Genomic DNA, 22,831 nt, shown 5'->3' with positions numbered 1-22,831 from the left:
GTCCCCAAGCATGGAGGATGCAATTTGGTGCAAGAAGGAAACATCCCCTCCATGCTGTGTGTGTACAGTGGTCAGGATGGGGCTGCCCAGCATCTGCTCAGAGTCTGGGGATTTTTTGGGGGGGTTCCCATGGCTTCTTTCCCATGGATTTGCACTGGAGCGCTGCTGCACCCCGACCAGGCACAGGATGAGGATGCAGTAGGGGGGCACTTCCCCATCCCAGCCCCACGCAGAACCACCTCTCAAGGTCACAGTGCTGGGCAGCGCTGGGCCCAATTCTGCGTGCTGGGGGAACTTCATTGCCCTGATTCCCATAAATAAAGCACGCAGGGAACAGCCCCTTCTCTGTCCCAGTAATTCTGGACCCCAGAGACCACGCATTGTGTGCTCAGCAGATTGCTGGCTCTGCTCAGTGTGCTCAAAAGCCCTCAGTTGCCATCAAATGCAAAGTGTGAATGATGGGGGGACATTTCATGGAAATATCATTTGTCCATCCATCCCACAGCCGTCCCATCTCGGTTCTACCCCACCCCAGGGATTCTCTTTGCATTTCCATCTGTGGAGTCCATGAAGAACCGCAGCATCCCATGGCCGTGCAATGTGAGCACAGTGGGGGCACAGCAACGGGGCACATCTCCCCCCACACACAACCCCAGCCCCACCAGCCCTACCCAGCAGTGCTGGGCCCCCATTTTCAAGTGACTCAGACTCACCCTTCCTTCCTCAGGAAAACCTGTGATCAGATAAAGCCATCAAACTATCTGGTACGAGTAAACAAACTCGCATCTGCACGGATGCAGGCTGTACCCCCCGTTAATCCCAAGCAGAGAGCAGGCAGCATGCCTTTCCCCTGCCCTTATTGGGGCCAGCTGCAACCCTGAGCATGCACACACACAGACATGTGCAAGGATGTGCAATGAACTCCCATTGCATTTGCCTTTGCTGCAGCTGATCCAACTGCAGAATGCCTTCATCCTCCCCTGTGCTGCATGGAGCGATGCACGGTGCCCACTGGGGTCAGCAGCACTGGGCAGAGAAGGGAGAGAGGGGGAGGGAAATGTTTAAAAACTGCAACTGGAGACAGATGGGCACCTGCCCCCGCAGACATGACACACAGCCAGGCTGGGAAAGAGCAAGGGGAGGTGTGAATGGCTCTGAGAGCCAACCAGGAAGCTTGGCAGGGGCTGCTCCCCAGCTTGGGTTGGAGAGTGAGACAGCACAGGGGGCTCACAGCCCTAATGCAACCACTCGCACTGCCCAGCCCTGCTTCTTCCCCATGGAAATGTTCCTCTTTTCCTCTGCTCCAGCACTGCTATACCAGGGAAAGGAAAGATGAAACATGGTTGCAGCTGTGCAGTGGAAACGCAGAGCAGAGGCACTGAGGCTGCTTGAACTGGGAAGGGTTGGGTGCCAGAGGGACTTTTGTGGAGCTGCTTTGTGCTGAGAGCCACTGGTGCAGTGCTCAGAGCAGCAATGACAGCAAGTAGGTTAGGCTCAGAAAGCAGCCGTGGGCATTTTTGGAGGTGGAAGGAAAATGAGGATGTCTCCAGCACTGCCACTCTGCTGCTGTGATTGCCTTCAGCCCTTACAATCCCAGCTTCACCAGAGCAATGCTTGTCTCCCCGCCTGTCCCCATCTTTATCCCATCCCCACCAGATTTCACATCCAATGGTTGAAACTGGGTCAGACCCCACATAGTCACACTGCATTGTCCCATAGGACCCATGGCAATGGGAGAACTGCCTGGAGGTGCAGGGTGCTACACAGCACCAACGGCCTCCCAGATGCCTCTGTTAGTACCCATTTGATGGGCAGCCACATCACAGCTCCTGACAAGCAATTTAATGGTTCAAATCTTGTGGAGGTGTGTGGGGGGAAGGCTTCTTATTGGCTTTAAAACACTTTTTTTGGACATTTTGCCCCATTTCTCCTCATTCATTGCCCCACATTCTCCAGCTGTGCCCAGAGCTCTGTGCAAACGGCAGCGAAATGTGGCGTACCGTATTTAACCTAGATAAACCTCAAATGTGGCCTAAATTGTTAGGCGAGCCACCAATTGCCGGGCTAAACCCAAAACCACACTCCCCAACCCTTCACAGTTATATATATTTGTTCACTGTTGCTCTGTGCTTTCCAAGCGCAGCTCCATCGCATGCACTATTTATATCGTTTGCATGGAACAAAGGGCTCAGAGACAGACCTGCAATTTGTTTGGGTTCCAAGGGAAACAAAATCTTTGCGAGCAGAAGAATATACTCGAGATGAATCTCTCTTAAGCACAGAGTAGTTTGAGATACTGCAACAAAAGGGATTTAGCTTGAAAACCAAGCTGTGATCAGAGCGATGCCGACACGAGCACATCACCAGGGGACCAGGGTTGGCAGGAGTGGATTTGCTCATGGCCAAAGGGGCTGCTGGAGGTGTGAGATGCTGCAGACATCCAAATTCTCTGCATCCTTCCTGCATGGCGCTGCTGGCATCAGACAGAAGCATGCTGCAAGCACCAGCGTGCAAAGAGGCGAAGCTGAGCCAAGAGTTGCAAAAGAAAAGCTCCAATGCAAGAGCACGCTGCTTGCAAGCCATCCCAAAGTGCTGCTTGGCAAAGGGAAGATGCCCCACTTCAGCACCTGACAAAGCAGGGAGAATGCAGAATGCGGCCAGAATCCAAGTGCAGGCACTAGGCTGCCTGGGCTTCCCATGGAGGAAATGGGGATTGGGAGCCAAAATGGCCTCTGGGATTCCCATGGGAACAATGGGGACTGGAAACTGAAATGGCCCTCAGGCTTCCCATGCAGAGGATGGGGATTGGGAGCCAGAAGAGCCCCAGGGATCCCCACTGTGACCACTGAACCCAAATGCTGCTCTGGGGGCTGTGCTGCTACCAGCAGGGCCCTGGGGTGAGCTCACAGCCAGTGAGTGGGGCTCAGAGGGGGAATATTTTTGGAGATGAAACTGTTTGCTAACGTGGCCAACCCCTTCGAGAGCAGCACCGGAGGTTGGTGGGATGCAGCTGACCAAATGCTTTGTGCACGAGCACCATCGCTCACCCCCTGATGCACTGACAGCCCTGGGACCCAAATGAAGCAGCTGCAACGGGAAGAGGTGCAGTGTGCTGGGATGGAAGGAGCATCCGACCAGCAGCAGGATGAGGAGGAGCAGCACGCAGGGGTGATGAGGGGCAGCTGGGTGGGAAGAGGGAGTTTTACTCTGTGGGGTTTTTTTTGCAGTCTCCCTTCACCATATTTAGTAGGCTTGCGACTTGCCCTCTCTAGTTCATGGAGAATTCCCCCAAGTGTTTACTCCCACAGCCGAGCAAATGCCTCAATACACATCATGGAAAAAACACAATCGACACGCTCACTCCCACTAGAGCAGGAATTCCAACTCGCCAAGCTCCAAACGGGAGTACGTGCATGCGAGAGAGAGACAAACAACGTTCATTAGTGCAGCTCAGATGTGGTTCACTCCTAAAATGACCTGGTCAGGGCTGCACACCTCCTCCCTCCCTTCCTTCGTGGTAAGAAACCCGCTGACCTTTGGTCTGCAGCAATAGGGACAGGAATGTGGGTCCTTAACCCTTCTTTGAGCTGCTCTGAGCTCAGCGGATGGTCCCAGGCTGCGCAGGGCTGAGGGTAAGAGCCCTAAAATCGCTTCCTTCCTGCAGAGCTTGGAGAAGAACAGGCTTTGGCGATGGAGCACGCTGGAAACAAAAGGGGAACTTTGCAAGCAAAGCTCTCGCATCACAGATCTCTCGGGATTTTTCTTTTGCACCTCCCTTTCCCCTAAAAATTTCACTCGGGAAACAACAACAACAACAAAAAGCCCCACAAAAAAGAGTAAGAGAATAACGAGGCCACTTTTTCAGCACGCCTCCAAACGAACCGCAGGACAAAGGCACGAGAAATCACCTCAGCTTATTGAATGCAAAACCTCGTTCCGTGCACACGGTCAGCACCCCCCAACACACCTCAGATGGTTGCGCTTTTCCCTTCTGTGTCTTGTTTATGGTGGCTTCCACACCCCAAATCCCATGAACTACACTGTTTTTTTCCCCTCCAACTTGCCTTTTTTTTCCTGTTCATTTATTTCCACGAGCTTTTTATTTATGGGAAGAAATCACATTGTTTCTAAGGACAGAGTCATTGCAGTATTTACCTAAAACACAACACAGGCTTCTAATTAATGGGGGGAGGGAGCTACTTGTGATCAGCAGAAGGGGACAAAACCTTCCTGAGACTGAAGCTCTGTGTGCTGAGCAGCTCCAGGCTCCGTGGGCACCTGCTGCTAGCAAAGACCTCGAGCTGGAAAAGGGATCTCATAGAATCCTAGAACGGCCTGGTTTGAAAAGGCCCACAGTGCTCATCCAGCTCCAACCCCCTGCTGTGTGCAGGTCACCAACCAGCAGCCCAGGCTGCCCAGAGCCACATCCAGCCTGGCCTTGAATGCCTGCAGGGATGGGGCATCCACAGCCTCCTTGGGCAACCTGTTCAGTGCGTCACCACGTGTGTTACCCCTTGGTGACAGAGCTGGGAAACGTGATGCTGCGATGCTGTGATGTTGTAATGCTGCGATGCTGTGATGCTGTAATGTTGTAATGCTGTGATGCTGTGATGCTGTAATGCTGTAATGCTGTGACACTGTGATGCTGTGATGCTGTGACGTGGAAGTACGCAGGCAGGGCAGGTGGCAGCGGGATGCTGCGTTGCATTCAGTGTTTCGTAAGGCTAAAAACTGCCCCGCGTGGCAGGAACAGCCAAGTTCTGCAAACTGTTCATTTGCATTTTAATGGAGCTCTTTCGAGGAAGGTGCTGTTTGGACTCTGTCGCAATATGAAATCAAGAGGTAATTAAGAAACACAACGGAGTTGAAAGACGTTTTCGCTCTCAATTAATTGGGTTCATTCGCGCGCTTTTCTGAATTCGAGGTATTATTGAGGGTAATGGGGGATGAAACAGGGAGCGGCAAACACGTGCAGGGACATCTGCTCGTCTAAATGACAGCTCAAGGAGCAGCCAGCACAGCCGAGTGTGTCGGATGAGGGGAGGAAACCACAGCCGGCACTTCAGCCCCTGGCACGGCGTTATCACGGCGATGACACCGAGGGCAGAGAGCACAACCCAGGGCTGCTCCGTTACCTGCGTGCTTCCCCAGGCCGGGCCGCAATCGCGGTATGTGAGCGCTGATAAGCAGCCTGCAAGCTCGGCACCACCCCGACGGCTCCAAGGCGGCCGTGCAGGCCGTGACACATGGAGCTGCTGCCGGTACGGGGCTGATGCCCGCAGGCCACGGGCACGTCTCGGTGTCCTCCTGCACGCTGGAGGACCGAACCCCGGCGCAGCCCTCAGAGCCGTCCCGTCGTGCCCCGCGCCGCCGCAGCCGGGCAGAGCGCCCCCTCCCTTCCCTCCCTCACTTCCGGTGTCCGGCAGTGGCAAAGCCGGCGGCGGCGCCCCGCTCCCCCGGCGCAAGGGTGGCGGTGGGAGGGGAGATGGGCGGAGCTTCGGGAGGCCCGCGCGGGGCGTCAGCCAATCGGAGCTCTCCTAGAGGCGAAAAGGGGCGGGGATAGCGGCCGGCACGCGCCGCGCGGCACCACCCCCCCCACCCTCCGCGCGCCCGAGGGAGCGGCGGGAGCGCGCCCGGCTGCCCCCCCCCCCTCCTCCTTCCCCCCCCCCCCCCTTTTCCCTCACTCCCTCATCCGACTTCACCCCCCTCACCCCCCCTCCCCCTTCCCCTTCCCTCCCGCCGGGGGGAGGCTGAGGCGCGGAGTGACCGAGGGAGCGCGGCCGCTCCTTCCTCCTCCTCCTCCTCCTTCTCTTCTCCATGGGGCCCAGGTAAGCGCGCGCCCCGCCCTGAGGCGATGGGGGCCGTCATGGCCGCCCCCCCTCAGCGGGCGACCCGCTTTCCCCCCCCCCCCCTTCCTCCCTATTACCGCCGTTATCCCCCTTCGCAGCGCTCCATCGCGATCGATCCCCGCGGGGAGGGGTGGGGGGGTGGCGAGGAGGTTCACCTCAGGGGGTGACTGCGGGGAAAGGGGGGGGGGGTCCACGCGCACAGCGTGTGTATGGGGTGGGGGGTGGGGGGGCAGGGTTTAACCCCCCGGCCCTCCCCCTCTCCCTCCTCCCACCCTCCTCCTCCCGCCCCCCCCTCCCACAACCCCCCCCCCCCCTCCCCGTAACCTCCAAAAGGGGAATTTTCCAGCTGGTAATTTCTGCTGCGTCAACACCCGCCCGGCTCGAGGCAGCGCGGCGCGGTGCGGGGGGGGGCACTCGGCACTCGCACGGCCGCCCCGGAGTCCCGCGCGGGGCCCCGCCGCCCCCGGAGCCGTACAAGTTGGAGCGAGAGTTTGCCGGGAGCCCCCGAGTGCTGCTCGCAGGGATGAGGTAACGGTGCTGCGGGGCTCCCTGCGTCCCTCCGCCTCTCCTTTCCCCCTTTTCCCCCCCCTTTTTCCCCCTATCTTTTTTTCCCCCTCCTCTTCCCCCCCCCCCCTTTTTTTTCCCCTTTTCCCCCCGTTTTTTTTTTCCCTTCCCCCCCTTTTTTTTCACGTTTCTCCCCTTTTCCCCCCTTATTTTTGTTTTATTTATTATTGTTTTGCCTCCATCCAGCCCCGTTTTGGGTTATTGTCTCCCCCTAAAGCCCGGCTCGCAGCGCCTCCATTTTAATTGCGGGCTGACATGGGGGAAGTGACCCTCTTTTAGAGCTAATGACAGCACGCAATAATAACAACACCCTTAAGGGAGGAAAAAAAACAACCAAGCCCCAAAGCCGATCCCCGCTGCCGTGAGGGCTCTGGGTGCCCCCGTGGGGCTGTAACAAGTGCGGTGCCCTCTGCTTTGCCCCCAACGCCGCACAAAGTGCCCCTCGGGCGCTATGGCCCCTTTGTGTCAATGCCCCACTGACAGCTGTAGGGCCGGGAGGAACCCTCTGCCTCAACGCTGTATCTTTGGGGTCTCACCTGACCGCGGGAGGACGAACAAAGGGGCACTTGAACAGTTCGGGATGGATTCCCGACGCTGTTTGCTCGTGCGGTGGCTGCGATGCACTTGGCACGCCGGGCGCCGGGCGGCATTGTTTGCGGCGGTGCCGGCTGGGAGGTGCGTGCTTTGCAGGCAGCACCTGCGCTCGAGTTGGTGCGTGTGCGTTTCGGTGTCAGGTTTGATCCGATCCGGGTCCGGGTCCCGGCTCTGAACTCCATAAAGTATTCATTATGAGTGCGGTGCTGCGCTCCGAGCTGCTCCGCTGTTCGTGCTTTGCGTGCATCTCCCGTAAAGGTGAAGGGGGGGGGGGCGAGGTGAGGGAGTGCTTCTATTTCCCCACGAAGAGTTGGTGTTGCCCAGGAGGAGCAATGGATGAACTCACACAGCTCTCTACTTGTACCCACACCTGGCTTGCTGTGTCTCTTACAGCAGCTTTGAATTGCAAACAAATATCGACTTTCCCGTGGCAATCCCTCCCAATCCCAATCCCTCGCTGTTTGTCAAGTTGTGTGTTGGGAAATCCTTAATGCTGGGGTGGGGGAAAGAAACAAAACCTGACCGAGGGTGGGGTGGATTGTTAGTCACGGCGATTTCAGTTTGTTGGGTTTGGATTGTCACTTTCTGCTGCTGTTTTGGGGGCTGGCAGAGCTCACAGCATCACTATCATGGAATTGAGTTGGTCGTAGCACAGCACTGGAATAAAAAAACCCTGTGAGGATGTTGGGATCCTTCTGATGCTGAGCGGTTATTTATTCATGTTAAATGCTGCTGCATTCTAAAGGACTCAGGCTTTGAAAACATGACCTGTACGCGGGGCTCTTGGAGGAGAAAATGGGCCACTTTTTCCCCGTGGTCTTTGTTTTCTGGGACAGCCTTACGGCAGAGGAGATGTTCTTTGTGAGAGGGGTTGGGGTTTTTTTTTTCCTCTTCAATGTTGCTTTCTCTTTTTTTTCTATCTGGTTTTCCTCTGAGCGCTTCCACTTTAGCACCCCCAGCTCTGCAGAGAACTGAAAGCTCCGTTACCTGCTGTCAGTCCGGCTGCTTCGCTCCCTTTGCTCCTCAACCAAACCTTTCTGCCTGCGCTCTCCTCTGGCTCTGATCGTTTCTTTGCAGATCTGTTTCTGCAGTTCCTGAGTGAAGTTTCCTGTCCTGCAGCACGGCTGCAGGCTGACACCCACCCAGCGGGTCCGCAGCACATCACCCCAGCCTTTCCCTGCACTCTTTCCCTTTCTGTGCTGCTCTCTGCCTGCCGGAGCGCTCCGTAACGCTCTGTGGACTCCCCTTAAGTTGATTCAAAGCGTTCATGGTTGTTGGAAGCTTAGTTATTTTTTTTGCTCCTGTTCACAGGGTGTTTTTCTAACTTAATGCCAAACAAAGGGGTGAAGAGAGGGCTCGGTTTGTCTCTGCAGAGCGACCTGCAGCTGTTGTGCTCATCCTGTGCACACACTGTGATTCCCAGCAGCCAGCAGGTTGTGTCCATTGTGCAGAGCTGTGGATGCTTTGCATGAGGGGGTTAATACTGTGTTTGCTGTGTGTTGCACTTGGTTTACTCCTGCCTGAGTCAGCACACGGCTCACCTGTATTGTTTGCATGAGATATTTGGGACTTCCATTGTCCAGAATGTGAGGGGTGCTGGGAGATGGAGCTGGAGGGAGGACAATGGCACTGTGAGAATCCCGGGGGTTAGAATTCCACTTTATTCCATCAGAACATCCCTTTATTCCTCCCTCTTGTTTTCTCCAGGTGGCACCTTTGCATTGCAGCCCCTTTCCCTGAACTGCTGTCGGATTTTCCTCCTTTTTATCCCCCCAGAGCTGTTTTCCTCTTGGGACCCATCCCATCCCATGGCTGCTTGTGGAGTGCTGGGCTCCATCAGCTGCTTCTGAGGAGCAGGGATGCCTTCTTCGCTCCCCTCTCCTGGAACTATGTAGTGTACTGATGACAAATCACAGATATGCTAAAGATGCTCTTTGTAAACGCAGTGCAGCCTGAGGTCCTCACTGCACCTCCTTACAAATGAGCAGCTCTTTAAGCTTTCTTTCCTTCCCATATATTCAAGAAACATCAGGTTGTGTTTTGGCTGCTCATGGTTGGTGCTGAGCGCCTCCCTTGCACTGCGCAGGCAGGTCATGGTCCTGGACAGCAATTCTAATGAGATGGAAAGGTGTTCCACTTGGAGGTGTTGGGTTGCAGAGAGGTGAGGACACACGCAGGCATTATTGGAGCTGTGTAGCTTTGCAGGTAGCTGGCAGGTGAGAGCCAACCCCACTGCTGCCCTGCTCTGCGGCCTGACTGCAAGAGAATCATCCTGCACACATTGGAGGTTGCCTGATGTTTGTTTATGGCAAAGCTGAGGTGGGGTCTTCTGTAAAGCAGGGAGGACACGAAGCCTCAAGAAATATTCTACAAACACAGCCATTGGCTTATGTGTGGATTAAAATAAACTTAGTAACAAGAATGTCGGAGCGCGTGCCAAGAACTTAGCTGCTTAAGAACCCTACTTAGAAAAGTGAGCGGGGTTTTACATATTAAGGAATATGTTTATACCTGTGTCCGCTTAAATCCCAGCTACCTTCCATCAGTTTGGTTTCCTTCTTGTATCCAAAATCCCTGTTCCACACGAGCTGCTTCTCCCTCTTGTGTTTCTCAACCTGTGGTTAATATTTCAGGATGAGGATGTTAACAAAGCTGACAACTTTTATACTAATATACCACTGGAGGAAATGCCTTTCTCACCAGTGCTCTGAAACACAAGAATCAATAGTCTGTGTTGGCCATTAGTGCTTAAAATACTCAAACCTGACACCAACTAATTAAACGCTGATAAAAGAGGTAATCAGGATACAGTGCTCCTAAAGTCCTGCTCCACAGTGCAGGAGGATGAGGTGCTGGCAAAGCACAAGAGCAGCTTACAGGCTTCCTTCTGACTGCCGTGTGTCTCTCCTGCCTTTGTTCCTCTTTTGGGTTCAATCAGTTGTTATGGGACGGGGGAAAAAAAGATCAGATTGGCACTAAGAAGTTCGAAGGGCCGCCTGTCCAAAGCACTGAGTGCTGAACCAGGAACTATAGACATGAAAGCCGCAGAGCACCGCATGTGTTGTCTGTTATCTGCTATCGTGGTTCCAAATCCTGTGTTTCTGTTCTCTCCTTTAGGTGCTCTTTCCTTCAGCCCCCCTAATACTTCCCTTTTAAAATCACCCCACGATTTTTCCTCCTTTCCCTCCACCCTTGGTACGTTTTGGGTTTGGGAGTTTTAGCAGAGATCCCCATGTGAAAAAGCCAAAAACCCAACGAAAGCGTTTTGGGGGAAGCTCCCAGCAGGGTAATTCCCAACATGACGTGCCTTAACCCTGTTTCTCACCGGTGCTTTTTATGTTGGGTTTTGGGTAACACAGGCACAGATGCGAAGTCTTTTGCTTCGGTTATTTTTGTGGCTGCGTTGTGAGCAGGAGCTCAGCTCTTGCAGGAGTCAGTGGCACTGGGGCAGGTAAGCTCAGTTGGTCCAGCTGTTGGGCTCTGTTTAATACTGACAGAGGAGCAGATAGACAGCTGAATTCTCATCTCTCTGGTGTCATGGGACCTCTTGTACCTTCTCAATGCTTGCTTTGCCATTGGCTGTTCTGTGCTGTGCCCTACGTGGATGGGGATGGAGGGACAGAGCTGGAAGCTGTGGGGAGATGGATGAGGGAAGCACGTGGATATTTCCACCCTGCATTTCCTCTGTGCCTCATTGCTGTGCAGAGAGGTGTGCGTACAGCGCCCTTTCAGCAAGGTGCATCCTGTTGCATTAGCTGACAGTTGGGACGCGTTCCTTCTGGCTGCATTGCTTTTCTGGTGGGCACTTGCATCTTTTTCGACGGCTTTGTGGGTTTTCTTCAGAACGTTTGACTGTCTGTAAAGAGGAACAGGCAGCTGTGTGCTGCCCTGTGGCTCAGGCATGACATTGCCTTTTGGAGGCTGTGATTCAGCAGAGATGAGCAGGAATAGAATTCGGATGTCTCCATTCTGTACAATGCAGGCAGGGTTTCCCTGTAACCTCAGGCAAATAGTTTGGTTTTGGGGTGGCGTTGAGAATGACTGTAACGGTGGAGTTGGGTTAATATTAACCCCTTGTGAAGGGTGTGTGTTGCAGGAGTTGTATCAGCGCTAATTATATCTTTATGATGCTAATTAGAACATGCAACACTGATAGGAGATCTTCAAGCAGCTTCAGCAAGTGTAGTTTTCTATTGAGTGTTCCTCAGAGCGCTTCGGCTTCAGTTTAAAATCTGGTGTTAAACTCTGACTTGATGCACGGGAAGGGTTAACTCACTTTCTATGCACATAGTCATAGCAATATTTCAGAATATTCCACATCTGAGCTGGGAAACAATCTTGTAAGCATTGAGTTGTTTCACCTGTTGCTTGTGATTAAGTGACAGTTATCTTTTTTGCTTCAACTCTGTGTAGATTTTCACCTTTCCTTCCTGTTCTTTCCATTCCCAAACTCAGGACATCTGAAGAACCTCGTGGAGCTCCTTCCCACCTTCCTTCCCTCACCAAACCATGCACGATGCAGCTGTGAAACATCGCGGCGCTTTGCTTCACTAACAGAAAGCATTCAAATACTGGTAAGTTCAGAGCATCCAAAGATATTGTCATGTGGTGATGGAAGGAGAGTATCCAGAGGGTGCCTTGTTAGTAAAGGGTGTTCAATAAGATTTAGTGGAAAAGCTTCCTTTGTTTCTGTTTTCTGATGTTTTCTTTGTGATGATTTGTCCAAATCTTGGGTTTGTTTTGTCTCATAACCTGGAATGGCATCAGCCATAGGAACTGTGCCTCCTGTGTTCCAAGAGGAATATCCTGAGCATTCCTTTGCAAACACAGGCTTTGTCAGGAGCTCTACTGGCAACTTTTAGCCCCAGTATTTTACAGGTCAGATAAGGTGATCTGGGCCCTTTGGGCCACAGATATCTCTTTGAAAAGTCATTAAAGTGAGAATGTTTTCAAAAGCTACCAAACAGGAAATACTGTTGTTTCGTGGGTCTGTTTGAAGTTTTAGTATCCAAAGTTAGATTATTTTTTCCCATACTTATAAGAAGTAACTTGCTGACACTATTGCAAGAAGGTAACCTGGCTTTAATTACCTTTCTTGTGTAGATATGCTTTGAGTCATCATCTTTCTGTTCATTAGATCATATGTAGATCTTTTACGTATGAGTTTGGAGGGGATGGACTTCAGCCTGTACTGCTACTGTTCAGTGATCTTGTTGTTCAATGCTAAGAACATCTGGTTTGGTCTTTTATTATAGCTCTGTCGTTCTACAAGAGTTCATCCCAGTGCTGTTGGAAGGCCAAGAGCAGGGCACTGCTGTGCTGCCCTCGGACTGTTGATGTCCTCAGCTGCTGCAGGAGAAGCACCAGAGCTGGAACCCAGTTTGTTACTGGTAAGCAGTAATTGGGGTTTTTTTCTGTTTGTTTTTGCTTCTTATTTTCTTTTAAATTGAAGTTTCTCTTAGAAGGCCACTAAAACTGTTTTCGCTGACTGTTAATTTAAGAACACTGCAGAGAAACCAACATCTCTGGTGGGTTTTTTTTTCCCCGAGTTCTGCTTTCTAATTGCTCTCCTTCCAAACTGAGGAGGCTGACAGTTTTTCCCCAGCTTTCATTTTCCTGTGAAGTTCTTCATGCACTGTCGGAGTTGATGAAGGTTAATACATGAATTTCTCTAAGCTACCCTTGGAAGTCCCATCGTCCCGCTGTGTTTCTGTACCCGCAGGTTCTGCAGGCTGGAGCTGGCCCAGCAGCCTCAGGTCAGTGGTCTGACAGTTCACAGCCACACCACTGTCTGAGAGCTGTGGGGTGGGATGTGAAATGTTTAATGATAGCTCTGTTGTTTTTGTGTTCTGCTTACCAGGGTTAGGGTTAGGTTTTGCTTCTGGTTCTTGTTCAGGTTGCAGAAGCCAAGCTGTAACAGCTGAACGAAGAGCTGGGAGCACACAGCTTTCTGAACATCCTTATTCCTCTTGCTGAAACTGGCCTTCCTCTAGTTCCTAATTGCATTTTGATCTGTGTATTTTCACAGCAAAAGCAATTGTAGCCTGATGGCGTGGTCTTAAACGTATTGTATGTCCTTGCAAGCTCTATATCCAGACAGGTGGAGTGAAATCCCTTTACCTGCATCGACACTTAGCAAGGAGTGAGCTCTTGGCTGTGTGCTGCAGCTGCTGGAGTGTAGTGTTGGAGCTCTGCTCGTGGGCTCCTGGGCATTACCTGCTGTAGAGATGCCAAGTGGAACTGCTGATATGAGTGGCACTGGCTTCAATCATAAACAGTTTAGGTTGGGAGGGACCTTTAAGACAATCCAGTTTCAACCCCTTGCAATAGTCAGGGACACCTCCATGTAGGCCAAGTTGCTCAAAGTCCCATCCCTAGAATATGGATGTTTTAGTGAATCTCCCATCAGGCAGATGGAGCAACAGTCAATGAGAATTGATGGGGCTCAAATCTCCTGATAAAAAAGCACCAAGGCAATGCAGCTGTGGGGTTGGTGGTGGCAGTGAGGTGTCCTGTGCTTGCTTTTTGCTTTGTTTTGGTTAAGTTCACTGAAAAACCTGTGACCAGCTTAACAACGTGCTGGTTTCTTGATTCAGAGTAGAAGAATTTCTCTTGTGGCAGCTGTTCACTTTCATAAGCTGTGATTTCCACCTACTTTGAATAAAACCAAAACACAAATACAGTTTTGGAGAAAGCAGTATAAGGAAATGAAAGCTCTCCTAGTAGCTGTGTGCTCTTCTTCAAAGGCCCTTGTGAGGCAGCCCTTCAGCTGGGAGCTGCGCGTTCAAAAAGCTCAAGTGGTGTCTTTGCAGGGAGTCACCACCCGTTGATGTCCCAATTCTTCCATTCTCTCTCTCATTTGGAAGGATATTCCAAGTACAGGCACTGTCCTTTTCAGTTGTCAAAGCTACATTGTGATTTTGTTCTTTTTTCCCTTCAGCACAGGGTGTGTGGGTAGGAGGAATCCCCTGTATTTCTGTTGTCTTTAAATGGGTAAAAGTGAAACTCGTGCACACAGAGAACCTTGTGTGAGGGGGAGTCAGTCCAATCTCACCTTGCAGAGCTCTTCTGGAGAGGAATTCAAACAATGTTGGAATGTCTTGGGAGTGGAGATACGGAGAGGACATGGGGAAGCAGCCATGGGGTGGGGAAGCAGCCATGGGGTGCGTTTGTTTTTGTTTTCTTGGTGGTGGGCTTTCTTTTGTATCGTAAACCATCCGAGTGAATTTCAGTTCCTCCTTAATCTGTTTTTCCTTTTGTCTGGAGACAAATGGGGGAGGAAACAGCACATTTTTGGTGATGTTCCAGCTGGCCTGTTTTCCCCAGGGAGCACGGATTGCCCGGTGGAGGTGTGTGCTGCTTGGTGCTCCCTAACCAGAGCCTTCTGTGCTAAGGGTGGAAGCTTACATTAAGAAAATGGCACCAGGCTAAATGCCACAGGGTTCAAGTTTTAAGTTTTGAGAGGCAGCAAGAAGTCCTTTCCTCTTGTACAGGGCTGTCAGCAGATGAGGAAGAACTGTAGGCCGTTTCTGCTGCTGTTTTCTGTCGGAGTGAAGGCAATGAAGCGCTTTGGAGTTTATTTTTGTCCCCACCGTTTCCCAAGGGATGGGATGGTGGAGGCTTTCATCTGTGTGCTGCGTTTCTTCTCTGTGGCTCTTGGTCAAAATTGAAATAATTAGCTGAGTTTAAGGCACTACTCATTTGAACCCCTTAATTGAGAGATTTTGGTCGGGGGATTTATTCCAGGTATGTATGCGGAGAGGTTGGCTGTGTAAGCATTACTGGCTCCTCTTTTTGCCGGAGGTGAAATTCACTTTAAGTGACTATTCTGTTTACTCAGGCTGTTATTATGCCATCAAGTGATATTTTCGTGTACAAACAACTGTACTGCTAATGCAAAATAAACACTTTCCATAAACGGTGCATTTGTACAGCTAGGTTCGTTCTAGTTGGGGTTAAAATGTGTATAAATTCTTAATGCTTGCTTTAAGACCAGAGCTTTGACAACACGAGGAACAAAAAGCTGCCCTGTATCTTGGCAGAAGTTGGCAGGAAGGTGATGATTAAATCTTGCTGGTTCTTTTTGCTCTTACATGCGAGCGCTGTTTGTTTAGGGATGATTTTTCTAGTTATTTCTAGGCAAGCAATGGAATTATGATACTATCTGTAAACTGACTTATGGAGAAAGCCTGCTCTCAAACCATTTATTTAGTGGCAAATCTACAGATGAGCTCTTACGGTTCATTGGCTTCTTGGAAAGCGGTGTTGGGCCGTGTGCTGTCACCAGAGGCCCAAGCCAAAAGAATTTCAGTACATGTTCAGCTTTGAGATCCTTCAGTGCATTAAAAAGACCCGAGATGAAGTAAAAAACCCAGCGTTGATCTTTGGGGTCCGTCCCTAGCAATCTCAGTGGTGTCTATGCTGCACTCCCACCAGGACGTGGAGGGGCACTGCCTTGCTGAAGAAATCCTTCCACTGGATCTTGTAAGTGGAGATAAACATTTTTACCAAGAAAAGGAGGGGAAAAAAAGCCCGACACCAGCCAAGAGGCCACAAAACAGCGTGTGAAATTGGAACAGAAGAGCGCAGGGTTTTGAAGCTTCCTGAATTTTTAACTACTAGCAAATTGCCTTAAATTTAACTTGGATTAATTCCCTGGTGCTCCTTGACATTAAACGGATGTTCTCGTTTGACATGGGTAGACAGAAAACTAATTAATTCCTCTGAATTTGAGGCATATTTAATTTTCTCCCCCGAAGACCTCTCATTTAAAAGGTACAAGGCTGTGACAAATGTTGGGTGGGGGATGATGTGTGCAGGGGGCAGACCTTTAGCCAGGGAAGGACCAAGACAATCCCCAGTAACAATTGCTGCCGTGGTAGATGTAGGTACTCTTGTCCTCAGCCTAATCAATAAAACTCAACATCTTTGCTTGCACACTTGGAATTGCTGTCACAAGACCTCCTCCTGGTGGGTGGTTGCTGCTCTTTGTGATGGGTGTCTTCTCTGTCTCTCTTTATACTTAAGATGTAAGTACTTTGAAACAAAGCTAAGTTATCATCATTTGCACAGGGCGGTGAATCTTTGCATTACTTTAACATGCATTATTGTATTCTTTATGTTCTAGAACATCATCATATAGCTTTGCTTTCCTGTCCAGAAGGCACCTCCTCCTCTTGTCCGCAGCCCTTTGGGATGTGGGCACGCGCAGGGCTGCGTGGCTGCAGGGTGTCTGCTGTCAGCAGGCAGGAGGGAGCCAAGGAGGAATCTTGCAGAGTTTTTTATTATTTTTTCTTCTGTGGTTAGTAGAAAAATCTCTTGATAGGAAATTAAGTCAGAGGGAAGCTATTTCATAAACAAGCTAGCAAGTGCTTCATCCGTCAGGAGCGGTGGATTAGTCAGTCTGCTGCTCAGACTGCTCTGCTCTAAACTGAAGGTAGAAGAAGACAAATGCCTAATCCAGGTTGTTGGCGTAGGCAGCATTAACAAAGAATGAGGTACATCTGAAATGGGTCGCTACCAACAGCAAGGGGAGCCCAGCCACACACTGAGCTAAGCTCAACGAACATCTAAAGTGATAAAGAAAGAAAATGTGGAGGAATGGGGGTCATTTCTAGCTGCAGGATATTAAGGAAGAAATCCAGGAAAAGCTGTTGTTGCATAAAAGGGCAGTGAAGATATTGACAAATATTCCTGATGCTAATCTGTATTGAACTGGGGAGGGGAAGGTTACCTTGCAGGAGGCAGTTCTTTTTCCAAGCAGATCTAGGGAGATGCATCTTGGAGCCTGGATTTTTGATACCTGTAAAGGAAGAGCAAAAGGAAGTGCCAGATCTGGAGCCTTGTGACCATTGCATGGCTGTGTTGTGAGATGTCTTGCATCTCCCTCAGCATCACGTGGCTATTGCAGCTGGTGGAGACAGGATTGATGATGGACAACTCGCTTGATCTTGCGTGGCAATTCATATTTCCTGAGGGAGCTAAGCCAGCTCTTCAGCTCCTAAAAGTAGATGCAGCAGTGGTTTCTGGAATAAAGACAAAACTGAACTGTCACTGCCTTAATAGGTGGTTCTCCCAAAGCTGAAGATGGCTGTGATGTCTTCAGTGCATGGGTTAGAGAGTGTCTATGCTGCCTGGGTCTGACAAAGTCTTTCCAGGCCTTTAAAGACCATTTTATGGATGGGCTCTTCCTGTTCTTGCTCCTCAACTCTGACTCTTGGTTGTCTATTTATTGAGACAGAGGTGGCTGGAGCTGAATCCCTGGGTAGGTCTCTGTGTCACATATGTAGTGGTGTTTGGGTAGTGTAGGGCTACACTGCTGTTGACCACCTTCACATGAAGATAAGCTTTCTTTCGAGCTTAATTCTACAGAAGAGCTGCACGGAGTTAAAGCACACAAACCCCAGTTCTGCCTGTTTGTGTTGCAGGGAGGAGGTTGGCTTCTGGAGGTGGTATTAATAGCACAAGCAGGAGCATGATCTTAGGTATCTGTGTTCCCTGGTGCTGGAAACCCTCCTGCACACATCAGTGAATGTTCCCAGTCGTGGCTGCCTTAGGCCTGCCTGCTGCTGCTGGTTGGTGTGAAGAGATGGGAATGAAGGTGGATTTGAACTGGGTGTGTGTTGAAAAGTTGCTGTGAGCTCGCTCAGCCTTGTTGGTAGCACTTATATTTAACCACGTACCCTTTGGGACTCAGGGATTTTGTTTTTATCAGCAATCACCAGTATCCTAAATCCAGGATTTGCCTGTCCGTGGTGATGCTCCCAGCACTCACATGTTTTACAGAGATGTGGGCCTCAATATCAGCTTCACAGCTGGAGCTTCTTATGTTGGGACAAATTCAAGGTTTTGGAGGAAGGGAAGAGTTATCCCTTGCACTGCAGGGCTGGAGCACCTCTCTTATGAAGAATAGCTATCATTTATAGCACTTTTTTACCCAGCATCTTTGGTTGGTGGGGAAAACTTGGGGATGTAAAGCCAGGGAAACAACAGGTTTTACTGCAAGGTTGAAAAGGTTGTGCTTATAAGTAGTTGAGCTTCAAGTGAAATCAGTATCTTGGCTCTGATCTATTGCTGGTTTGGTTTGGGTGGGGACTTGAAATGTTGTGATCTGTAGGCTCAGATTTGGCCTATTGCTTTTCTGACTTGAGGGCAGCGTTTACAGCCCCCCAGCAGCAGTTCAGCAAGGGCAGCAGCTGTTTTGGGTTAGACGGTGCTGTTGGGGGATTTCAGCTGTTCCTGCTCTTGTCGTGGTTTTTCCCATGAGGAAATTTTGTTTCAGAGGGATTTTTCAGAAGTTTGTATCCATCACTGTGGCTCCAAGAGCCGGATTTGTATCCAAACAAACTTTATTGAACCCAAACAGTGGCAATCAGCTGCTGTTCTACCCCAGTAACTTCAGACAGGTTTTCTTTCAAGTCTGTAACAACGTAAAGAAATGTTTCTCTGGGATATTTTGAGTTCCTGCCGTACTGAGCTTCAGGTCTGGTCCCTTTTAACAGCAATTACTTGAAGTCTGCATCGTGTAGTAAATATGGACAAATCTTTATATTCTGTGGGGCTTGTTTGGGATGCACCTGCTAACGAACGTGGTACAGACTGGGACTGATCTGAGCTTGTTTGGATGTTGTTACACAGTCGTTTCCTTCTCCATGCAGGACTTGTGGAAGAGGAAACACAAAGACTTCCAGATGAATAACAGAAAGGAAGATATGGAGATTGCCTCCCACTACCGGCACCTGCTTCGGGAGCTGAACGAGCAGCGGCAGCACGGCATCCTTTGTGACGTCTGCATCATTGTGGAGGGGAAGATCTTCAAGGCTCACAAAAACGTTCTGCTCGGGAGCAGTCGCTACTTCAAAACGCTGTACTGCCAGGTACAGAAAACCTCCGACCAGGCCACGGTCACCCACTTAGACATTGTCACTGCACAAGGCTTTAAGGCAATCATTGACTTCATGTATTCTGCACACCTAGCGCTGACCAGCAGGAACGTCATCGAGGTGATGTCGGCTGCCAGCTATCTGCAGATGACGGATATCGTGCAGGCCTGCCACAACTTCATCAAGGCAGCTCTCGACATAAGCATCAAGTCAGATGCCTCGGATGACCTTGTGGACTATGAGCTGGGAGCCCCCTCCAGCAGCAGCACGGACGCTCTGATCTCGGCGGTGGTGGCTGGCAGGAGCATATCGCCCTGGCTGGCTCGGAGGACGAGTCCAGCAAACTCTTCAGGAGATTCTGCTATCGCCAGCTGCCACGAAGGAGGCAGCAGTTATGGGAAGGAGGATCCAGAACCAAAAACTGACAGCCACGAAGATGTTTCATCCCAGTCTCTTTGGTCTAGTGACATGGGCTATGGGTCGTTACGTATTAAAGAGGAACAGGTTTCTCCCTCTCATTATGGAGGGAGCGAACTGCATTCTGCCAAGGATAGTGCAATACAGAACGCTTTCTCAGAGCAAGGAGTGGGGGATGGCTGGCAGCCCACAGGGCGCAGGAAGAACAGGAAAAATAAAGAAACTGTGCGTCACATTACACAGCAAGTAGAGGATGACAGCAGGGCAAGTTCTCCAATGCCATCTTTTTTACCTGCCTCAGGATGGCCGTACAGCAGTCGAGACCCAAGTAAGTCATTCTGCTTTCATGGCTGACATGAGAAAAGCTAATTGCATCTGTTTATGGTGCAGTCTTTTCTGTTTAAAGTTAAGATGGCTGTCCTGCTTGCTTCACTAACCCTGGGCAATTAATGGATCCAGGGCTGCTGGTGATGTTGGGTTTGGTGTCTTTTCCCTAAGGACTTTAAAGAGAGTGTGGCATTGAGCTCCCTCAGGCTGACTTGAGGAATTCAGCCTGTGATAGGGGTTAGCCTACACTTCATTGCATACTGGAACCCAAGAGGGTAGGTGAGATGGTATATATTCCTCTGTTGTCACATTCAGGTGAAGAAAAAAAAAGCAATATAAACAGTAGTGAAAGTCTGAATAGTCTTTATGGGCTGAAAAAGGATGTGTAAGTTGCTTGCATACCAGAGTTTGAATGTGGCTTTCATTGGCATTTAAATGAATGGGTAACCCTGCAAATATCACAGAATCACAGAATCACAGAATCACAGAATGACCCGGGTTGGAAGGGACCTCAAGGATCATGTAGTTCCAACCCCCCTGCCTAGCAGGGCCACCAAACATACGCCTTTACTAGATCAGGTATATCGTCAGAATCAGATATCGTCAGAAGTCTTACATTTTACAGTTATCTACTGCAGTAGGCTTGCATGTAATTATTCTAATTGGCTGAAGATAAAATCTTAACAACTTCAGTTAGAAGAAAAATGTGAGATAACTTAAGATAACAGTGATTTGTGATGAATCCTGGCTTTGCAGTGCACGTGTTCTGGGGTCGTTTAAAGCAAAGACTCGATATGGAGTGCCTGGAATGCCACTGGCACTCAAATATTTTTTCATTTTCACTGCATCCCTTAAAACCAACTCAAACACTTGTATTCCTGTGAGGTGTGTGGGTTTGGGACAGCTATTTGAGGCAAGCCATGCGTGTTGGAGCGACAGCAGAAACAACCGCAGCACTGATCTTAGCAAGCTGCTTAGAAATGGAATGTCCTTCAAGTTGTGCTTTTGAAAAGAGTGCCTAGAGTAGGAGATTGTGTTACTGGAAGCTGAATGATGTCTACATTGTTAAGGTCCTAATTGTTAGGGAATTGAGCGCCCTTTTCTTTACTGCTGTTTGCGGATGAGAGGAGTGCAGCTCCTGGTGTTGACTCAGCGTGGTGCTGAGCCAGCATGGTAACGGGCACAGCCCAAGAGGTTGTTGCAAATCTTGCCCTAAATGCAGTTTCCAATGAGAGAGGTGTTTGTGAAGATGGAAAAGGGCAAGCTGAGCGCTGGTGGCTGGGGGAATTGTTTCAATATTCCATTCGTCCTGATTGAGCAAAGGGAAAAACTGAATGTGAGGTGAGCAGAGTGCCAGGACTGAAGCAACACAGGGCTGTGTGTGTTGGCAGCACCTGGGCACTGCTCTGAGAGCAGCGTGGGGCTCTGTGAAATGGCCCCGCTGAGCCTCAGCTCCTGGTTTTACCTGTATTCACCAGCCTGGGAAGTGAGCAGAGATGGAATTCCTCCTGTGTGTGCCGCTGAAGGGTGAGAAGAAGTGTGCAAAGAACAAAAGAGTGTCCCTGCTGCCCCAAACACCGCTGTCCCATTGCCTCTCTCCGGGCAGGAGGGTCTCTGGGTCTGCTGAACACCGCATGAGTATTCCCCATCTCCAGCAGGTGGAGGCAGCCCTCCTGCAGTCTGCTCCCTGCAGTTGCAGAGCTGCTGGGTCCCACCCAGGTTGCCTGTTGGTTCTTTTCTCTCCAAAGCAGCCAAGGTATGTTCCACACTCAGCTCCAAGACATGAAAATGGCACATTTTTGGTGTAAAAACAGGTAGTGACAGCTGTCTGTGCTGGGTCACTACCATTGGGGAAGTGTGCTTTCCTCTTTAAATTTCATCTTAAGGTAGTGTTTGAATTTGGTAGTGTCGGGCTTTGCTCTGTAAGGCAGATTGCAGCACCCTGTAGTTAGAAGCTTTCCCAGCCACAGTGCACAGAGCAGAGACAAAAGGGTGCTGAGGAAGTGGGTGCAGAATGCTCTTTCATGAGTATGCTAAGAAAAAAAGTTACCTCCAACTGCGTTCTTTGAAGCTCCTTTATCTTTCTGGATCTATATGGTTATTTTAAGATGCTGCTTGTGAGATCTGCTAGCTCTGCATATGGGATAGCCTGGGTACCCTTTGCAAATGCTGTCATGCTGGAGGACTAGCACAGACCTTCTGGCAGCACAAAGCTAATTCAGGAGAGTTAATCTTAAAACTACAGTGTTAGCATCTTCCTCCTGACGTTGTGCCAGATAACCTCTTAGTCTTCCTCGCAAGCAACCCCACATCTCAGCAGGATGCAGACAGTGTTTTGGAAGGTGAATCTTGTAATTGAAAGGGGCATCACACTCTGAATTCAGTGGGGGGCAGCAGCTATAAGGGAGCACGTTGTGACACCATACAGGGAAGTTCACTGCAGCCACTGAAACTTTGCTTTGGAGACAGCTTCCTGCTCATTTCCACTCAGTGCTGGGGCTTCTGGTGCTGGTAGCACATCTAGAGGGCCTGGCTGCAGAGCTGGTGATGTTTCCAAACCTCTCGCTAGCGGAGCTGCTTTTGCCTTTCCATATAATGGAAAGCACTGTCACTTGTGGGGTGTCTCTTGAAGATTTCATTGATGGTTTTATTAACTTGTTACTTCAAGTGCAGTGGCTGTGAATCAGGGTTTGATTTCTAAGGAAGGACTCCCACGCATCTTCTGAGTGTTTGCACCCTAAAGCTGTAAGTGATTTTTTTTCTTTTTTTGTGCCAATTGACTGTGAAATGATGCTAATTAATCTCTAAACAGAACAGTCATTTTTAAAGACGCTGCAGCTTGGGAACTTCTCCCTTTACTTGGTTTAAATGCACTGAAAATGCTTTGTTCTGTAAGAAGAGCTTTATGTTACCCATAGTGGTGACCTTCATGGTAGGAGTGGACAGGGCTTCACCTTCTGACCTCATAAGGATCCAGGTCTGATGCTTCCCATCCAAGTCTTTGATTCTGCCCAGGTGCCCTCTGTCATGGAGGAGAAGCTCGGGCTTTGGGTGATGCACTGATCCCAGCACAGAGCAGGGATCTTCTGTTGCTGTGGGACATCAGGGGATGCTCCGGTGGGACAGCAGTCTGATCACCTGCCCAGAATGTGATGATGTGTTCATCTGGAGTGATGGGAGTCTGCAGAATGGGAAAGC

At 50.1% G+C, this 22,831-nt stretch overlaps 1 protein-coding gene across 6 annotated transcripts in view; it reads left to right on the top strand.

The window, feature by feature from the left end:
* Window positions 1–5,684: 5,684 nt before the first annotated feature.
* ZBTB46 (zinc finger and BTB domain containing 46) overlaps window positions 5,685–22,831 on the top strand; it is a 34,650-nt gene continuing 17,503 nt past the window's right edge. For 4 of the 6 annotated variants that reach the window (XM_072350126.1, XM_072350123.1, XM_072350125.1 and 1 more), the window contains exons 1-5: window positions 5,685–5,828; window positions 6,196–6,377; window positions 11,463–11,581; window positions 12,263–12,397; window positions 18,665–19,634. In XM_072350126.1, the coding sequence (XP_072206227.1) occupies window positions 12,344–12,397; window positions 18,665–19,634 (1,024 nt within the window). In that variant the 5' untranslated portion in view covers window positions 5,685–5,828; window positions 6,196–6,377; window positions 11,463–11,581; window positions 12,263–12,343. Of the gene's footprint in view, window positions 5,829–6,195; window positions 6,378–11,462; window positions 11,582–12,262; window positions 12,398–18,664; window positions 19,635–22,831 lie in introns of those variants that run through there. The other 2 variants (XM_072350122.1, XM_072350124.1) reach the window with 2 other exon arrangements.

The sequence above is a fragment of the Excalfactoria chinensis genome, chromosome 15 (assembly GCF_039878825.1).
Source record: "Excalfactoria chinensis isolate bCotChi1 chromosome 15, bCotChi1.hap2, whole genome shotgun sequence".
NCBI lineage: Eukaryota > Metazoa > Chordata > Aves > Galliformes > Phasianidae > Excalfactoria > Excalfactoria chinensis.
This window is presented reverse-complemented; position numbering and strand designations above follow the sequence as displayed.